The sequence below is a fragment of the Neolamprologus multifasciatus genome, chromosome 9 (genome assembly GCF_963576455.1).
Source record: "Neolamprologus multifasciatus chromosome 9, fNeoMul1.2, whole genome shotgun sequence".
NCBI classification, from domain to species: Eukaryota; Metazoa; Chordata; class Actinopteri; order Cichliformes; family Cichlidae; genus Neolamprologus; species Neolamprologus multifasciatus.
Window position 1 is genome coordinate 24,262,049 of NC_140447.1, and position 21,495 is coordinate 24,283,543.

General features: G+C 41.2%; 1 protein-coding gene across 2 annotated transcripts; it reads left to right on the plus strand.

Annotated features, from left to right (window-relative positions):
* Window positions 1–14,706, plus strand: nell3 (NELL (neural EGFL like) family member 3). 2 transcript variants are annotated; one of them, XM_085173562.1, is made up of 5 exons: window positions 1–212; window positions 379–1,051; window positions 1,645–2,204; window positions 2,535–2,601; window positions 2,780–14,706. In XM_085173562.1, the coding sequence occupies exons 2-5, from the start codon at window positions 409–411 to the stop codon at window positions 4,309–4,311; spliced, it is 2,802 nt and encodes a 933-aa protein (XP_085029688.1). In that variant the 5' UTR covers window positions 1–212; window positions 379–408; the 3' UTR covers window positions 4,312–14,706. The 2 variants fall into 2 exon arrangements, with proteins under 2 accessions (XP_085029688.1, XP_085029689.1); XM_085173563.1 differs by lacking the exon at window positions 1–212 and having other exon boundaries at window positions 241–1,051.
* Window positions 14,707–21,495: the final 6,789 nt, after the last annotated feature.

Sequence of the window (21,495 nt, forward strand, 5' to 3'; positions counted from 1 at the left end):
CAAGGGAGAGGAGAGGGTGAAGGGTTAATTTGTAGCTGGGGAAACCTGATGCTAATTAAGTCTCAGGAATGCCACATACACTGACATTATAGTGCAGAAGCCCTCAGAGTGGATCAGGCATGGAGAGAGCCGGCAGTAATGCGTGAGTCCAGTGTTTTTACTCCTTTGTGACGGTCGGGAAAAGCCAGCCTCACCAAACCCTGGAGCTGAAGGTAATGTGCACAGATGAGCTGCCAAGTCTGTAAAGTTTGTTTCAGTTGTGTGAGAGGTGGGTTTAATCCAAAAGGAGATCGGTGATGGCTTGAGTTATCACCTTTGAGGTTTTTTCCTCCAGGTTTTCCATTTGGGACTCTTACCTCGCGTTTCCTTCTTTTGCAGGCAGAGTAAGCCCACATATTAGATGCGAAAATGCTTTTACTGGCATCTCTGCTGTTGCTGCAACTCTCCTGGGCATCGCTGCACAACGCCGCGCAAGCTGTAGCGGAGATTTGCCGGGGGACGCACTGCTATGGCGGAGACACCGGCGATCCAAGACCGTGCACCGGGGCGCACTGTCCGGGGAGCCGATCTTCCAGACCCCCGCGGCAGTTTAACCCGTCAACGCAGGGGAAAACGGCTCATGTAGCCGCCAGCCAACACCGCGTGTACCCGAGCTCTCCAAGAGCGGCATCGGAGACTTTTCCAGGCGCCCAGCTGCTACTGCGCGGGCGGCACAGCGACGGCAGCACTCGGAGGAGTGCGCCTGAAGTTTTACCTGCAGGATGCACCGATGCGGAGTGCGCTGTTCATGTGAGGCAATTTCAACCCAGCAATGACACCAGAGACTGTAAAGGGATCGAGTGCAGACTGCCGCTGAGGATACGGCCAAAAGCTCGAGCAGTGGCTTGTGTGGGAGAAGGATGTCTGGCCGGTTCAGAGGAGAGCGTGCCTCCTGTACATCTGTCGGACAGAGCCGCGCAGTTTCTGGGGGATTTTCCGGAGTTTGGATATCCATCGTCGGAACTTGGCGCAGCGCCTTTAGGTGTCCAGCTTACATGTGATATCAAGCCAGGTCTGCTATGTTCATCAACATTATTATATATTATTTATTTATTTATTTATTTATTTATCTATTTAACATTATATTATAAGTTCCTGCATGCCACCAACTAAAAAAAAAAAAGCAGACTGTGCACATTGTGACTCTTGACAATTTCCTTAAAAGTGATATGCCGTTACTAAAAGGTGGGTGTATATAAATAACTCAAATGCATGCTGCCCTTTACTGACTTACAATCTCTCACTAATGATCAGCACAAGAGTGTTCTGGAGACAAATGACAACTTTGTTGACCTTCAGCCTCCCCCCACAAAAAAGAAAGAAAGAAAAAAAGATACCTGCAGGGCAAAGAGTAGCTGGACTGGAAAAATGTCTCAGAGTCAATTGCCCAGAAAATTTTGAATGCTTTGATGTGGCTCCATACAGGAAACTTTTAGTAGGCTACACTTGGCCGTGGCTGGCTCTGCAGCTGGAGTCACAGGCTGTTCACACTTACTGTCAGCACTGTTTGGAGAAGTCACACCTCAGCACAAGGCTTAACGACATCTAATCGATTTCTTCTCCCTGTTTTTTTTCCCCCTTCACTGTGCATTTATTTCATGACAGGGGAGAATGAAGTTCCTTCAGAAGATGCCCTCATCTTGCACCTCCAGCTGTCCAAGGGGCAGGAGAAGCTTGTGGAGGCCCTGAGAGCCCAGCAGATTATCATCCGCGATCTGCAGCAGAAGCTCGCTGACCAACAGGAGGCCCTGCTGTCACAGCAGCGTGAAATCCTGGAGCAGCAGCAGCGAATGTATGAGCAAATGGATGTGGTGAAGGCCCAGTACGGTCTCCTCTCAGACACCTTCAAACAGGTTTCCTTCCAGGGCCTGAAGGGCGAGCTGCAGAGCTACTTCGAGAGCCAGCTGGCTGGACTGCAAAGCCAAGCCCGCAGCCACCTGCAGAAATCCTACGCCGTCCACAAAGTGGACATCAACTCTAAGGTGATGGATGTGGTCGGGGAGGCTCACTTTCCTCAGCCTCTCCTGGACTGTCCTTCATCCTGTGGATCAGAGGAGTACTGTGACTTTCAAAAGGACCCAGCTCGGTGTGAAAAGTGCACCATGTGTCCACCAGGTTTCTTCCTCATCTCACAGTGCTCTCCAACTGCGGACAGAATGTGCCAGGTATGCCGTCATCTGATGTGTCAAAACAAACTGAGAGCAAAACAGGGAAAAAAAGGAAACAAACTAAAAAAAGTGTGAAGCGGTTTTAGCTGATAGTTGAGGTTTCACGTGGTGGTTTCCAGTTAGTGGTTCCCAAGCATATGCCAGCATATGCCAAAATCTAAATATAGCTAATGTGGAGGTGAGAATGTTTATACCTTTGAGCTTAAATGGCTCATCTTATCTATTTCCTGATCAAGCATAAATGCTTTAAAGAATGCGTCAGTTAAACCCAGTTATTGATGTACAGGATACACTCATGGTGATACTTTTAATTTGCATGACTTGCAGGACAGAGACGAATGCCTTGAATTACCAAATATTTGTGGAGAGCGAGTGAAGTGCCTCAATACTCCAGGTGAGTTTGCAGTGCTTATTTTGCTGATAATTAATGAATCCTTATTTTCACTCTGATATAGAAAATTTTTCCCACCAGTTTATCTAAAACTTTATTTGCGCTGAGAAAACAGCCATACTTTACTGAGCTACGTGTCTATGCAGCTGTCAGAGCCTGTTTGGGCCTTTTTATTTTGCAGGGGGATTCAGGTGTCTGGGCATTTCTGAGAGAGACGCAATAATGGGCTTGTGCGGTCATGAATATTTCTACAACCAGGAGCTGCAGGAGTGCCAGGCCTGCTCTGACTGTGACGGAGAGCCTGTCACTGTTCCCTGTACAGCAGTCAGTGACACCATCTGTGGCCAGCTTTCGGAGACCCGGCTCTCTGAGTCTTGGATGGCGAATGTGGCAGTTCCCCCCGCCAGATCATCTGGCACCCACATCTTTCCTGGGCTTCAGCTAAACATACGAAGCAAAGAAAAAAGCGATTTGCTGTCCAACCAGGTGGGCCAGTTGACCTTCCAGCAGCACGGGCTGGTGTGGTTGGATCATAACTTTGCAATAAAGCACAGTTGCAGGAACTTCCTCCAGTTGGGGATGAGGCTAAATGAGAGCCAGGAAGAGGAGGGTAAGGACCTCAGCGGTGTTCGCATCGAACAACCGGATGGGAAGTATTTCCAGGGGGTCAGCGTCAGTACCGGGGTGGAGGTGGAGCCTAACCACAGCTTCACACTGCTGTTGAGGAGTCCAAATCAACATTGCAATCAGAGCAAAGATCTTCACGTGTATGATGCTGCAGGGCCCTCTTTCAGTCTGCTCTGGTTGTCTCATGATACTGGTGCTGTAGCTATGACAGCTCAGATGTCCCTGCTGATGCACTACCAGACCAGCTACCGCCCAACTTTCCGCATAACCTCAGTTTCAGACCCCTACATGATCAGCCTGACTCATGACAACCGTGGGGTGCGCTTCACCGAGCGCGGAGTGGTCAAGTTTGTCCTTCAGCAAGCACTTTACTCCATGGGGCACACCTGCGTTCGAGAGGGTTTCTCCTTGATTGCCTATATAAACCGCAACGGAACCGGCCAAGAGGTGATGCAGGCTTTTAAGACTGGCGTTAATTACAGGGACACTTCCATTACACTCTCAGGTGCTGTGAGCGTGGACAGTGGAGACATGCTCAACTTTGAGATCACATCCCCGTCTCAGTGCAACGTCCGCTATTTTGGGGACAGCACTGGAATCAGTATTTTGAGTCTTATCTGGATTCCTTCAGCAGTGTCGTCAGCCTTTACGGCTACTGTGTCCAGGACCGGTCTTCCCTTTGGAGCGGTGAGGAATAAACCTCTATTGTTCCAGCAGATCAGCCCAGATACACCACAGGTCCACTTGGCCCGCTCTGGGGAGCCAAACAGCCGGAAGAACTTTATATTCCGTGAGAAAGGAACAGTGAACATAGCTCTCAACCTCAAGCTGATCCACTCTTGTAATATAGTAAAACTCACTCTGCAGCGGGTAGGGGGTCAGGGCAAGCAGGCTGGTCCTGTGGCTCAGCAGGTGTCAGGATCTATGCCTGAAGGAAGCGAGTGGGCCAGTGTAGGGCTGAGAGCCTCATTTCAAGTCCAGAATGGCACGGCTCTGTACGTCACGCTGGACTGCATCCGTGGACGAATTAACCAGATAGCACACGAGGGCGGCACTAACATTTCAATTCTTTGGGTGGCAGTGTGATCCAAGAAGGGGCTGAGCTTTTCTCATCATCATTTTGTGGAAAAAGACAGTTTTGCACATGTTGAATTTTAGAGCAGTTTCAAAATTCACCAAAAGACAAATACGGGCTAATAAAATGTAGTCTTCTTTTCCACATATCCTGTCACATTATCTTTAATGTATATTTCTGCACCTGTATAGACGTTTATGATTATTGTTTTTGTAGGGTGTAACACTTAGATGCTAAAAGTACTGCTTTTTGCTTGAAGTACTTCGGCTGGTTGAGCAGTGACCAATTCTACATCAAATGTCTGAATGTGTGAGTGTGTGTTTGTCTGTATGTGTAAATGGTGTGGATACTTGGAAATGGTGCTTATGTATGTCTGTGCGTATGTACACACACATTGGCATGTCTACTTTTGCATATGAATCATTTAATATGTATATATTAATACTTAACATCCATATTGTATTAAACCTTTTTGTATTGAATTATGAGGTTGTTAAAGCAGTATTTTAACATTTGGGGAAATGCAGTGAACCATTTTCTGGAGGGCAGTTTCATGAGTGGACCAGTGCAAACCTAGTGGTTAGTTAGCTTAGCACAAAATCCTCAAACAGGGGAAACAGCTGACCTGGAATTAGCCAACAGTATGGAAATGTATTAGCATCTCTAATACACAGCAGCATTTAACCCAATGAACATTCCCTGCTTCATCCATCTGTGTCTACAGAAACCTGCAGGACCACCTCCAAGGGGACACCACTGCAGCAGTTAAATATCTGTGACTCTCCATCAGTTTTTAGAACCGACGAAGCCACTTAAATGAAAGTTAAAATGTCTTCTTTCATCAGAAAGAAGTCCTGTTGCCTTTATTTCAAGCGCTTTAGGCATTGTAACCGTGTGAACCTTTGCATCCTCAGAGACACAGAAACTGTAACACCTTTAACCTATCAAATGTGTTAAGTCACAGCATTGCGTTGGGGGGCACCCACACTTTGGCAGTTCTGTGGGCTAGCACAGAAAACCTGGAAGCATATAAATACGCTTCAGTTCCAAATAAAATGCAGGTTGTGGAGGTGTTCTTAGCTTTGATTGGTAACTTCTTGGCTTGTGGAACTCACTAGTCAAAATCACTTGGCAAATGCTCAGAGTTAGGAAATAACCCCTCGTAAAGCAGCTAAATTACACATTAGCTTTTGCTGAGTTGCTCCGTTAAGATGGATGTCGTCGTCTTGATGTCATCAAATGAACTTTTTAACTCTTGTTTCATAGGCTTTTTTTTGTAGGGTCTTGGCACCGTTGTGTTGGGGAAGTCCGGTTCAGTCACTTCTAGCTAGCAGAGATAAACCGCTAATAGCTCCAGCTGCCTGTGTTGGCATTCACCTGTAGCAATTCAGTCAGCATTACACAGACATCATGAAGAGGCACCAAGTTAGGATGTTATTAGTCTGTTTAAAGGACATCAAAGAAAACCAGTTTTTGCATGAGGCTGTGAACATCTCTACTGTGAATAAGTGTTTTAAGTGGGGAGTTGAAGCTAGCCTCGAGGCTAACTTGAGGATCTGGAGTTTCTGGCACTTCTACAGTAGCTTCATTTTCTCAGCCCTTGACGGCTCTGCTTTTTTGTAGTACAGATTAAACAAACACAATTTAACTTGCAAATTGTTGAGCTTTGACAATACTGGCAGGCTGTTTTTTTTTAAACTACTGCACAAAACCAAGCCAGCTGTTTCCCTCTGTTTCAGTCTCTGTGTGTAGCTAAACTAAGCTAATTTCATAGATAACACACCGATATGAGAATGCTATCATTGTTCTCATCTAACTTCCTTTCAAAATATGGTAATTTGCTGAAATATATGAAAAATAGTCTTGCCAAATCTATTGTAGTACCATTTAAAAGAGCAGGGATTTAAAAAAAATGTTGTTTTTGGTATTTATTTTACGAAACAGGACCTTTGTATTTTGCTGTGGAATGCATATGAATAAAACAGTAAAAATATGTATAGTATGGAGTAAAGCACTGAGTAGACATGTAGTGGTAGTGTCTACTTGTACACATATAGTTTTGCGTAGTATTATGGAATATGCAAACATCTTCCTTTGTTATTCTTTTGCCTAAACGCTGTGCCTCTGTAAAGAGCTGCCCATGCATATCCCTCCTAATTGCCTCTGTGTGTGTTCTGTCCTCTGAACAATTAGGCATAATTAAGTGTTTCAGAGAGCTGGCAGCAAAGGCGCCACTGAAATTCTTCACCTTTTTTCTCACTTCTTTGCACGCGGTGATATTTTTGAGGTGCTTTTAGACTCCCTGCAAGTTTCTTGTGGAACGTCAGTGTATTTACAGTATTCTGGTTCAACACCAAATAAAATATACATATATTTTGCCATAAAAGGAATTTCTTTTTTCTTTTGGGAAAAAAAAAGTTACTTTGCTGGTTTTATTCCAAAAATATTGACTTGTGGATGAAAAACAGTTTCACTGCTAATCCTCACCAGACGAGAAAGGTATTTTACAGAGTTATTGGATCATTGTAGTATATGTGAATGCGTAATGTGCCTCTAATGGATTCCTGTGTAGCCACATCATTGGACCTTTATTCTCTCAACCCGAGAGTGATTTTATATTTTGGAACCACGTATCATGACAATCAACATTTCACAGTGAACAGCTATCAATTTCCATTAAATTGGCGGGTAAAAGTTTGACCTTCCGACAGTGTTCACTCAGCTCAACCTCAAACATACTGAAACTATTTTTAAAGCAGCTTTATTCGGCAGCAAAGGTGCCAAAACACCTGAAAAATCATACACTGTATTTTCCTCACAATTGGTCTTAATCAGCTTCATATTATTCTTCCATCTATTACTACCTATGGAAGGCCAGTTCTTTGACTTAAATTTAACAAATAGCCTATGAGTCAAAGAAGGGAGAGAGCAAGAGACGGGGGTGGGGGTGAGGGGGAGTCTGCATGCGAGAAACAATCAAATGTTTCTGTCGGCTGCCTGAATTGGAAACAGGTGTTCGGGCGCAGCACTGCTCCAGATGTTTGACGCTGTAGATCAAATGAGACTCTTAGCACATGAAGAGTTTCAGAGACATCAGAGAGAGAAACAGGGACAGAGAAACATAACAGGAAAGGGAAAACACAAAGGAGAGAGAGCTATGTGTGGATATTAAAAAACCCAAACAGTTCTTCCACTTCTATATTAGCAATGAATTTAAAAAAGAAGTACGAAGTGATGAAACTCTTGTTCCCTATATTGCTTCTTTTTGTTCCTCATAGAATTGTGTTTTTGTGGTTTTGTTTTCACTGTAGCGCTAACAAATTCCCCTTCAATCAACTTCCAGGGGTCGACTGATAAAAAGCTCTGAAAAACCCACTTTATGGTACCTGTCTGGACCAAATGGAAGGCAGAGAAATGTAGCGATTAGCTGGGGAAGCTGCTAAATCAAATAAAGAGGCAGATTTTTTCCCCCTTGAATGGATAGGAGCTAAAAAACTAAGACTATAGGCTTACATTCATCAAGAGTCCAGATTGTGGGAGATGGCACAGTGATTGTTGTGAGACTTAATGCCCAAAGGTGATCCATCACAGTAGCACTTAAATATGAAGTTTAGCCAACAGTTTAGGAACTACCTGCACCACAGTCTATGCGTAGCAGGCATTTTTTTCCTTTATTAGAGGAATTATGTGACTTGGATGTCAATTCTGTGAACATTAATACAATATTATCATATTGCTTGCTAACCCTCAGTAAGGCTGAATCTAAAAAACAAGATAATGTGTCAGCTGTAATTAAAACAGATCAAGACACACAAAAAAGATGAGGTCAATATCAAATTGTGTTTTTTTTTTCTTTTTTGTGTAATTGGTGGCAGTAGAACGAGGTTAATAATGAATAAAGTAATCACATTGTAAGTACTAGGGGCTAAACTGTCTGCCTGCGTAGGTCTGTGACTGTGCAGAGTGAATGATTTTGGGTATGGCTCATCTCCAGCCAACCAAGCCTTCTGCTCAACCATCTCCGACTTGCACAAAAATTTTACGGTAGACAATTTGAACATTTAGAATGAGTGCTGTGAAATTTACTGAAATTTATTGATTATTACCGATAAAAGCCTAGAATTTTCACTGGTATTTTTTACCATCAAAATGAACCAGGATCTATAATTTGGGAGAAGTGCATCAAACATTGTCAAGTATTGGCTTGTTAAAATATGGAAAAAACACCCAGCGCTCCTGCTAAGTTCCATATTTGAACACACATTGCAAAAACTTCATGTTGCAAAAAGACAGCTGATCACAGTTTTTTAATAGCATCTAGTTACATTCTACAATAAAACCCAAAATAATCTTAACATAAAATTGTGGCAAAATAAAGACAATTAAATTCGCATTCAATTTGAAGTATTTTTTCTAGTGTGTGCTTAAATATGGGGCTTTGCGGGAGTGATGGACTAGACAAAATGAAGGCATTTTTAAATGTTTTTGCATTTGACAGGCTGTTCCACACATTTTTATTTTGTCACTGCCCCAGGTTACAGCAAACTGCTGTAACATGTAGGTGAAGATCTGCAAAGCTGTGTGCAGGTTCTGCATATGACCAACAAACAATATGATATTTATACATAACAACCAAATGCTAGTCTTAATGAGCAAGTATTAGCAATTGAGGGTCTTAATTAGCATTTACAGGGATCGGGACGGAGTAAACACCAAAGATCAGTATAGAAAAATACCAGAGAGAAACAAGCAAGATTCTTTGAAGAAGAGCAGGATTGGAATATGATGTTGCATCTGGAAAAATGGAAGGGAGAAGAAGCAGAGGCAGAAGAAAACAAACCATTATTGACAGAATGAAAGACTAAATGAAAAAAAAACACCAAACTGTTTAGAGAATCTTGGAGTAACACAATCGCCATTTGGCACAGCACTTAAGAAGAAGAAGCGGGTAGAAAAACAGTAAAACCACTGACAGGTAAATAACTCTGATACAGTGTTACAAAGTACTGTTCTGCTCGGAAACCTTCGGTCCTGGTATTCATGTGGATGTTTGCTCATGATTTGGGTTGCCACCCACCCAAACATTGGTGCAGAACAAGCACACCAAAGAAGGCAATGGCATTTTGACAGCAGTGGTCTCCCCAAGCAGGACAAGTACGCCCCTCCACACCACAAAAACTGTTTAGGAATGACAGGAGACACACTTCAAAGAGCCCCAATTTCCCAAGTCCCAATTTAAAACCCCCAGAGTTCTCCCATTCATGCCCCAACTGTTTTGTCAGAACGGTTTTAGCAGCACAAGAAGGACCTCTTTACTATTAGGCAGGCAGTTTAGCTGGTTTTGATCTTGCAGCTGACGGAGATGTGACGTAATTCTAGGCAAAGCAATTGTTCATCTGTTAAACGCTCCACTACGTTCAGAACTTTTCACTCCTGGAAACTCTGATGCAGATGCAATAAATATGAACAGAAATTGTAACATTACAGCCTGAACAATCAGTTGAGAAGCAAGATGGTATAAAGCTGCAGGAAACTGCAAAGGATGTTTGGTTAATCAACCAAAAGAATAAAAAATGGTAAAATTCATAAATGTTGTCATTTCAACAACATAAAAGGTGCTATGCCTTTTAATGGGCTGCAGACTTGCATGTTAGTATTTTTGTGGCTAAACAGAGAGACATCATTTATCACCACAATGCATCTGTTGTGAGTTTATTTGCTTTCCTAGGGTTTTTGTTGTTTGTGGTTCGCTCAGTCGATGACATGCGAGCTACTTTGACAAAAATCACTGATTATTCCAAAGGCAGCAGTGTTGCAGCAACCAAACCATCCGGCAAAGTCTAATATTACCCCTTCTCGTGTTTAGAAAGTGTTTAGCTTAATATTCTAAATGTGAATCAGCATCATTTGTTTATGTTTGGAGCAAAAATACAACATGGTGTCAGTTCAATAGACACATCAGTCACAGTGATTTGTAGTCGAGGTGAACACCCTCCTAACTGAAACCTGGCCCCAGTCTGCTCCGATGTTGACTTAAAAAGGACAAAGCCGGAGACAGGCTTGCTTTAATCACAAGCGGATGTCACTGTATGAGCCAAGGTCTCTTGTCTACGGGGAAATGTTTAGACCATGTGGTCACGTTAGACACTGTAAACCTCCACAAAGTGCGTTACACTAGTGCACTATGGTGAATTTATGGGGTGCGAAGAAAATTTGTATTGGTGTTGTTGATGTTTTACATCCAGATTTTTCATTTCTTTTGAGAATTAAAGCAAATAGTCAAAATGGGGAAATTAAAGCCGCCGCAAAGCCTGTAATGTCTTCATTGTAAAGTTTTTACCAGACACTTGAGTTATAGCCATTAAAATCACTTTCTTATTATACAGCACACCGGCCAGATGACTGTAGCTCACTTTGCATTTTCTTATAGATCTTTTTATGATGTAAACCTGTAAGTTTTTCTGTTTTTTAAAATATGCACTGACTAGTTGGATGGCTCTCAGTGGATACAATCCTTTAGACAGGAAACTGAAAGCCATCGTATAGGGCTACATCTTTCAGCTATGGTGACATTCCAGATAATATCCCCTCTGAGAGGTTTTTAAATTGCTATTTGGGGTTGTGAAGCATATGTTTTAATGTACACATTGGCTCCTTTTGCTTCAAAATTGTATGGGACAACTTATTTTAATAAATGGAAAAAGTCATAGTGACTTGTTGGTGAGAGACGCTTAGCCAGTGAGCATAATAAGAAAAAAGAATCAAGAAGAAAGAATTTTATGGTCGGGGATGATAAAACTGAAAGACAAGACGTATGCATTATGGCACCACTGTTTTGAGAGACAGGTAGATGCTGACTAGTTTGGTAGATGTCTGCCAGGTATCAAACCAGCTAAGTTGGATTGTCTAAAATCAATGAAGTTTTAATCAAATTATGACTTTAACTCTGCTTATGCTGTTCTGTGACATATTTTAGTCTATGATAAAGCACACTGTGTAACTGCCATGCACTCAAGGACAGATCTGCTGCATCTATATCTTTGACTGGTTGTCTCTCAGTCTTCATTTCATCACGAATTCTCCATCCTCCTCCTCTTTTATGCATCCAGTCATCTGTTGCAGTTTCCTCCCCTCCTTCGTCCATCTGTGCTGGTGTTTCTCACCTCATTAGAGAGGTTACTGATGCATGAGGGAATGAGCTGGCAGGTCAGTAGCCACAGTGAGATTCATATATTCATAACAGCTTGTGAAAAGTTTGTAGTCTCACAAAAAAGGAAAAAGTTCACCACCGAGCTCCTTTAAATTGAATTTTTTATTTAAATGTCACTGGATAGATTTTGTTCTATCAAGAAAAAAAACACTTAGAAAGAAAAAAGCTATTCTGCAGAAAAATTACGAAACTTGTTTCTATTGGATATTGTCACTAGGCGAAAACTATACTGGCACTGAAAATAATCAGGCTGGACATTCTCTATCTCCCTTTTCCAGACTTGGCAAAGGCTGTGCATAGTTCCCTCCAGTGTCTGGTAAATTCCCAGATCGCTAGGAATGCAGCATTTAATTTTCTTGTTCTTTAGCTGACCTTAATCATTTCTGCGTCAAGGGCAACTGAAACTCCAGAGCCATGGGGATCAGTCAGCCTGGCTGTGGAAGTGAATGTGTGTGTGTGGGGAGTATACACATGTATACGTAAAAGGGAGTGAGGCCTGTCTTGCTGTCTTCATGAAGAGGCCATTTAATGCGCTGATGATGAATAATAGCTTGGATGAATGTGAGCGCGCGAGCCCCTCTGGTGTATATTTAAACGGCGGAGAGATGCTCCCTCACTCGTATCAACTCCCCGGTGGTCGGTGAGGTTAATTGCTTTCTCCGGCAGGAGCTTACAGATTCACTATCTCACAGAATGCATCCATACAAATGACTCTGCGCATACCACAATAAGTTAAGCAGAGTGAGTGCTGTGTGTGTGTAAGGTTGGTATGCTCTGCAGCAGAACATCATGTATGCTTAGGTAGCAGACACGGTGCACAGTGAGGTCATACAAGCTAATGAGGACAACTGACTCTGACTAATGAAGTTGGCTTAACAGACTCGCAGAAAACAAGACAGAGGTGATGCTGTATTCAGAGTATACTATACTCACATGCATATGGACTTGAGTGACATCCCATACTTAATGCATAAGGTTGGCCTACCCTTTGCAGCTATAACACCTTCAACTCTTCTGGGAAGTCTTTCCACAATTTTGTTGGAATTTTTGACCATTCTTCCAGAGAGCCTTTGTGAGGTCAGACACTGATGTTGGACAAGAAAGCCTGGCTCACAGTCTAAATCATCCCAAAGGTGTTATAACGCATTGAGGTCAGGGCTCTGTGCAGGCCAGTCAAATTCTTCCACACCAAACTCACTCATCCATGTCTTTATGGACCTGGCTTTGTGCATTGGTGCGCAGACATGTTGGAACAGGAAGGGGTGAACCCCAAACTGTTCTCACAAACGTGGGGCAATAAAACTGTCCAAAATGTCATGGTTACTTTCACTGGAACTAAAAGATCAAGCCCATCTCCTGAAAAACAACCCTGCACCAGATTCACCTTGCCACCGAAATTTACACTTGGCACAATGTAGTAAGACAGGTATTGCCAAACCTAGATTCGTCCATTGGCTGATTGCCTGACTGAGAAGTGTGATTCATCACTCCAGAGAACAACCCCCCCCCCCCCCCCCACTAATCTAGAGTCCACTGGCAGTGTGCTTTGCACCACTGCATCTAATACTTTGCATCGCTCTTGATGATTTAAGGCTTGGATGCAGCTGCTCAGCCATAGAAATCCATTCTATGAAGCTCTCTACACACTGTTCTTGAGGTAATGTGAAGGCCACGTGAAGTTTGGCGGTCTGTAGTGACTGACTCTGCAGAGTTGTGGCTGAGCTACTGTCATTCTTGACTGTGGAATATTTAGTAGCAAGGAAATTTCCCAAATGGACTTGTTGCACAGACGGCATCCTATCACGGTACCATGACGGAATTTGCTGAGCTCCTGAAAGCGAATTATTTTTACACACCTGTGGCCATGGATGTGATTGGAACACCTTTGGATGGGTGAGTGAATACATTTGGCAAAACAGTGTAAGGAAATAGTGCCTATAATTAAATATGGCAAGTTGGAGAGGTTTGTAACTGCTAAACAGTCAGTTGTTTTCACACGAAATGCAGCTTATATGAATCCTTGATGTCTTGTTCCATCTTTTCTTTGGTGTCTCTCTGCACAGTCATCTGGCCTCGTAGCTGATGTGTGTATAATATAAGAGATTACATGATTAGTCATGCTGTAAACAAGTGTTTGCCAAGATTCTCTGAACCACATCATGTCAAGGTGAAACATGAAACTGAGCACCGCTGAAATGTCGAATTCCAGTCCTGAGTAGGGAATTGATAAATGAAAACAGGTAGAGTAGGGTTCATGGGTTAAAGCAAAATTTTAAAGTCAGCCATGAAACTATAATAAACAACACAATTCTTTTTGGTTTCATCAGACTGTGTTTTTTCTATTAAGTTGTGTTAACTGATTTCTGTAGTGAATTTAGTAGAAAAATACCCCAGGCTGAATTGTACAGAGGCTGAAACTAATGCAATGAGGAATAAAAACAACACTGATGTGTCATCACGTTAAAAAGTCCGTACGGCAAACATTTACACTTTCACACATTTATATTTTCACATACACCAGTAACATTTTAGGTCTATAAAAAGAGCAGACTGAAGGAGGAACTGATAGGGAAACCCTGAGGGAACTAAACACACTCTGAATAAACTCTAAACAGGAAGTGAAGCTCCATAAAGACCAAGAATTCAAAACTAACCCTACTTAATTGATGCGTGAGTTCAAATAAACAAGAAAACTAAATGTTGTTTAGTCATGGCTTTTTCATTACTAGCATGAAAAAGCCATCAGAACTCAACAAACATAAAAATTCAACAATCTGACTTCCAGCACAAGAATAACAGCACAACATAAACATAAATAACACAAATACAGCAAATAAAACAAAACCAGAGGACTGTAAAAAACCTTTAAATACCAGCCAAGCAGTGTCACAGAAAAATAACAGCAAGCAAACAAACGTCCATATCTCTAAGGCTGAGATAAACACATGCAAACTCCACCCCGCCTAAAACAAAAACATAAAGCTCAGTAACTTCTTGCAATTAGTAGACACAATAAACATTACGCTAAACAGGTTGCAACCACAAGTCTGGCAATTTCAAAACAACAACAACAAACACAGTGCAGAAGTGCTATTACGCTCACATAAAGTGCATTACCAGTACCTGGATGGTGTGCTGCTCAGTGGAGCCAACAACCATCCAGTTTTCAATCAATAGGCAGAGGATACTTTTACAGTGCCAGTAGTGACGCTAATGCTAGCTGCCTAAATAATAGCATCAGACCTTTTCATATTATTATTATTTTTTGACATTAAAGCTACATTTGTTTGAGCATAAATGTACAACGAAGTTGTAATGATGTTATAAATATGAAGGATTGTCATTTTCTTTATGAAAACAAGTAATATTTTATGTTGCTAAAGCTAATCTTAGCAACCAGTTGACTGGCACAGCATTAGCACCTGATGTTAGCATACCCAGAAAAATTGCATAACTTGCAGGATCTGACCAATTCTAACTTTGTAAAATTAACTTACTAAGCAATTAAATCGATTTTTAATGGGGGGAATTGTAAACTCCATTAAAAAGAAAAGGTCAAAAACTACCTAACTTTAATTCAGCCTCCCCTCCAAACTTATCTCCTGCTCACCCGTACTGTCTTTAGCTCATGTTTGTCTTCAATGAACTGACTGTTGTCTCGTTGATAAGGGACCTAAGATACTATTTTAATCTACTCCTGGCTTTCAGAGTTGGCTGATCATCTGACAAGTAAAGCTACACGTTGAGAAACAAATGCATGCTTTGTTTTTTTTTTGTTGCTGTCAACAAAACCCTCTTTCATAAGCTGACAAGGCTTTCATCCGAGCAAATCCAAACACTAGGTATTACCTTACAGATTCTAGGTTAACATAGAGGCAGAGGGAGAATTTAAGCAACGTAGACTGCATAATGAGTGCCACCAACTTCAGCAGACATCAACATCTGGCTTGGCTTAGTCATTGTACACACACGCTTGTACACGCACACACTTGATTTGTTTTCAGGAAAGACTTCAGTCGTTTAAAAGAGAGTCTGTGAACCCTTTTGCCCTTTTTTTTTTGCCTTTTCTGTCAGCTACCCTGATTTTACCATCTGCTGGTTCGCTCATAAATCACCGGAAAGTTTCAGAAAGGAGTAATGTCGCCATCTTAAACTTTATGACATGTTTGCTACATTTCTCCTACCTGCAGCCTGTGTGTTTGGAACGAGCAGCTTGTCTCCTCTTTGTGTAACAGCATGTAGGATTATACAGTGTCGGGACTTTACAAGGCCTGTGACACGGTCAAGGCTGCTGCAAACACTGAGCAGATCATCCAGGTGATAAACTGCTCATGTGGGAACATCTCTGATCACTCAGCGGAAGGAAGCTCGCAGAGTAAATCCTTGAGAATTGCCAGACCTGGTCAGGTAATCGTTGCGCTTTGAGGTAACTTTTAATCTGTAAAAGCAGCGATGAAAATGTTTTGACTCTGGGGAAGACTGAACTGCCCGTCTGGAAGATAGCAGTGGCAGAGAATCTACAGAGGCAGCACATCAGAGTTGATTGAAATTAATTTGGAAGTCTCATGACACAAGAATTTAAAATGTGATGGCGAGAATACACATAGGTAATTCCTTGATGATAATTAATGGAGAATGAGCTGACAAGCCACTTTGTCTCTGTGGAAGATGTAAAACTCCCACTGTGGAAGGGAGGCTAGCTCTCATAATGACTTTTCAGATAGTGAGGAGATAGAGATTAGATTTCATTTGAACTTTTAATGTTTTACTTGAAAGTAGTTATTATAACATTATATTTTATTAGTTTAGTTTTAATTAGATTTTTAAGAATCTGTTGAGTTTATAACTTTATAACTTCAGGGTTGAAAAAGTGCTCTACTCTTCATTAGCTCATAAAGGCTCAGCTGTGATACCTCCCTCCTACTGACAAATCTCATTTAGGGCACAGTGCTTCAGAAATGAGTCAGAAAATGAATTTACATTTTATAGTCTGGATTTCCTTGACACAATGTCATTGGGCTTTTGGAAAAGTTAGATACCAGAAGTTGTTAATACGACCTAATACATTGCTTCTCTTCTTCTACATGAAATCCCAGAAAGTTGATTTTGTTCATCTGGACAAACTTTTAACTTCCCTACCTGGATGATTGAGCATGCATCAGTATCTTCATGAAATGTTTAGTAAATACTATCCTTGTTGCATGCCCTGGTGAAAGTTGCGAAGAAGCCACTAAATAAATCTCAACCATTGTTGATGACATTCAGTGTCTTAATACCAAAGGCGGGAGTTTAGTGGTGGTGATATTGGCATTGGTGTTGTTGGTTTGTAGCATAAAATTTGTGTTTTATTCAAATTGATTGCATTCAAAATCACAAAAACGGCATAAATCTGTGGTGATTCTTATTGAACAAAAGCAAGAGCGTCATAAAGATTTATTTTTCACATTGGAATTGAGGTTTCTCATAGATGTCATGCTCACATTGTCCACCATTTTGGATGCGATGAAACCAACTGTTGAGAGGGAGAAATCTGTGTTCTGGTTGGCAGTGGTTGTTGGAGGTTGCTGGGCCTTGAGGGATGAAATTGGTTGCACAGCCTCCTAATGATTGCTTTGGTTGCTAGCAGATTTCCTTGGTAACCTGTAGTTATTCATCTTTGTCTGAAAATACTTGCTAACAACTAGCCTTGTGGTAGTAAAACTTGTAAACAGTTCACGGTGCCCCAGCGCTGTAGCTAACATGTTTCACAGGGCACAACTTTTAATTTGGCGGCAAACAGTTTTCATTTGTGGTTTGTGTTGCACTTTTTGCTGTTTCACTTGAGCTCGGAGAGTAACTGGACAACTTTGTGCGCATGTTTGTCACTTCTATTTAAACTATGACTGCAACAATATGCGACCAAACGAGTCACAAGGAGCTTTTTGCCAACTGGTTAGGGAATATACATTTTTCTTAGCAGACCGGCTGTTGCTAGGGAAGACTGTGCATTGGGGATAACTGATAGAGGAAATACTGAAATGCTATAACTGGGTGGTCTGAAGGGTCTGTGTCTGGGACTTTAGCAATAATTTGGTCAGCAATCACTTTCAACCTAAGTGGATGGGCAAGGATGCCCCCCAAAATAGAGGCTCGCCATTAAATACAAATCACTGAAGATGGACAGAAGAATACATTTTGGTTATAAAGTGATTCTAACTGAAATGCTGAGGACTCTTAATCTGATAATTAAGAGGTAACAGATAATATAGAATGAGAGAGATGTGTACATGTAACGCATATCTTCAGCTATAACTGAACCAGGACCACTTCAGTCTTGTGGCATGGGCTATAACCATCTGGCTACTAGACCTCTCCAACAAATTTTCCAGATCTGATAAGACATAAAGGCAGGATTTCTCCTGTTGGAACAAGAATATCAAAAGCTAATGTCTGGATTTCCAAAAAGCTTTTCTGAGGAAAATGTGTGTCTAATAACACCTTTGGCCTCGGGCTCTTTTCTGAATCTAATGTTTTCAAGAAGTAAGTTAAGTAAGGTAGCTCTGTTCTCTCACAAACCCTCTGGTTGTATGTGCTATCCTTGATGCTATGTTTGTCAGTTCTGTTCGACCATGGTGTCAAAATCCATCCATTCAGAGTCACAGCAGGGGTCGGAGCCTTTCCCAGCTCCCACTAGGCCAGAGGAGAGGACCATCCAATCAGTCCCTTTTTTCAAGCTCTTCAAATTCACTGTAACGTTTGCTTCACCAACCAATGGCAACCAGACTGATGACTCCAGTTGCTATCTATTACCTTCAGCTTCACCCCTGCTATATGAAACTGCTACTCAGTGAAGTCTGTCCAAAAAATATTTGTAAAAAAATGTACATTTTGAAACCCCGTGTGTTTGCAATCACTAGACAAGCTGTTATTTTCCAAATTATCACTTTTTATAGAACTTTAATGAACTTTTGATTGCCTACACGAAACATCAAATTCACTGCACACATGTAAATGAGATCTTAAAAACGATTAAAACAATATTTATTTGACTTCTGGCCACAGTAACAAATGAAGTTACTGTGTACGTGCTCAGAAGAGGAACCCGTTTCACTTCGAGAACTTCTGCTACTCTTAAATTAGAACTTCAAAAAAACACATAGAAGTCGAACATTTCCATTAGTGCAATCATGAAAACAAACAGCATGTTGTTTTTGTTATATTATATGCTCTTAATGATAATTATTGCAGCCCTTGAGGCTATTTTTTAAACAGAATTAATCTGGATACATCTCCTGCATTTGGCTACTATAAGCAAACAAGAGAGAACCACTAAACATTAAGAAATACAACCCAGATGTGCTAATAATGATTTTGCTGTGGTATAGGAAACACAATAACACGGTCGCCAGCTTAAACTATGAACAGCGTAGCTATACAGGAAGAAGATTCGACACAACTGATTATCTGTTAAAATCAGGTCCACAGAAGGTTCAAGAGTAAGATATTGATCAAGTCTGAAGCTACAAAGATGCAAAATATAATCTATCTTACTCATCTACATCTTGGGGAATAATCAGGTGTTGGAGACAGATCAGTGGCTGCGCTGAACTGTCTTGACCCGCTGTGTGGAAACAGTTAACTAACTGAATGATTCCAGTTTTTATTTGTAATGTTAAAACCATCCATTTCCTCTGAGTGCTGTCAGCGGAGCCAGCTGATAGTGAGCTCCCCAGATGTTTTGTTTAAATCATGCATCTCTGTCTTATCGGGCCTTTAATTCACTCGAATAAACAAAGTGTGATTCTGTGTCTGGTTGTGAGGTGAAAATTGGTCAGAGAGAGACATCAGTCAATACAATTTATCATTTTTTTAAAAAAAAAACCGTCTGTGACGCAAAGCATCTGGCAATCCTTCGCATTACATGGGATGTCTTTTTAAATCTTTTCTTCTTTTCTTTGGACTCAAAAGGAAGCTGTAATCAGAAATGAATGAGCGCAAATGTAAAAATAACAACTCGTGGGGACAACATAGGAAAAATAATTTTTATTTGCCAAAAAAAAAAAAAAAAAGAATTTCCATCCACATTTGCTGGACACGCCTGCTTTGGTGGCAGAAACAAACTCCCTGTGGCGTCCTTGTGATGGAAATCGTGAGGCGGCAGTGACACCTAGAGGGACGAGAGCAACCTGCCAGTGAAGATGCTCAGAAATACTTTTTTTTTTTTTTTTTGCTTATTCAAAACTTACCAAGCCAATTTTCATGGACCACAGTAGCGATGTGGAGCACATGTAGTGCCAAATAGAGCAATGGCCTTGGAGAGAGATCTGCTGTTGTAGACTGAAACTGTGACAGTGCTGCTTTGCATTATTATTAGAGGGTGTTCATATTTGCACTATAGTTTTTGGTGTTTAAATCTATTGGATAAGATTATTTTTATTATGCACATTTGATTATTAAAAGGGATTTTAATCTGCTCTTACTGCTTGTTAATGTATTTATACACGTGGAGATACATCTAACACTCTAATTCTAAATTCCTCTTTTACCTCTTGTGTATGTTTTAGAGTTAATTATCGGAATGTATTATAAATTCAATGGGAATGCTGCCTTGTGGATTCATCTGATGTCTGAAAACTGAGTCCATGCACTGCATTTTGACTTTATAACTCAAGAGGCAATAAAAACCATGACTGTAAAGGTCTGAAAGAGATTACATAAATGCCAACAGTCCTCCACTCACACTGCAGATCCATTTTTATTTTGTAGTGCTGTAAAAGTGCCGCTTATTATGTCCCACTTAACCATTCAAGGACTTTCCCCCCAGTTTATGTAACACGTTAAATGTTTTCTGTTCATGTAACACTGTGCTTTGGCCAATATGAGTCCGAAATAAACTTTTATCAAGCATAAGGTGGTGAGTGAAAAGGTAGCTCTGAAAACTCTAGGTTTGGATCAGAAATTTCTAATTTTGCAAACGTCATGCCATGTTGGTATTGTTCCTGCAGTATCATGATAATGGTACACAGAGTTGCAACTGATGTGATGACATAGCTTTGCTCTGCATGGAAAAAACAAAAGATATGCCTTTGTTCATGGTAATCATTTTGATTATTTTCTTTATCAATGTATCTAATGAAATAAATAGATTATCAAGTTAGGTTTGCTGTCAGCCAGATTTACTTTACTCATGTCAGTTTGCTAAGGATAGGTTTTAATAGCGTTAAATTCTTTTTGATTTAAATTCTTTGCTAATGCTAACTGACTGCTAAGTCTAAGGAGCTTGGAAAGAAAAGCGTCTGGACTTCTCTGAGTTGCTTGGAGATGTTTCACCTCTCATCCGAGAAACTTTTTCAGTTCTAAGGTCAAATTTTGCCTCCTCGACGGGACAAGACTTGGCTGTCCATTTGCATCTAAAGGACAAAGGTCACTCTTTTGAGGACACCAGTGTTCACAAGACAGATGGCTTGAAAGAGGAGTGAAAGAAGCCATCTATGTCCACTGTGAATGACCATCTTTGAACAGAGGCGGTGGTTTACGACACCAAGTGTCTGTCATCTATAATCCAGTTTTGAGATCCTTTTCCAGATGCCTTAATGCCCACTCACATCCTGGGCCATCTGACCTCAGGAAATCACATGATAGGGTAGGGCTAGGTTTCACAATGAGCTCACCTGAAACCTTGTCTGATTGTGACCTACACCCATTTTCACACCTTGGCTCGTGAGGTACACTCCCACAGGGCTTAAATCTGGGCCTCTCCACCATTTGACCTTAGAACTGAAGATGCTTCTCAGATGAGAGGTGAACCATCTTCAAGCAAAGAAGTCCAGATGCTTTTCTTTCCAAGCTCCTTAAACTACGAACCTTCACAGACTGTTCAGAGAAAGTCATTGGTTACTTGTAATGCTGATCCTGGACGATCATTATTAGGATGATTTAGGAACAACACTAGCACGGGATTATAATAGTCCAAGGTTGCATCAATGTGTTCATATTCTCATCTTAC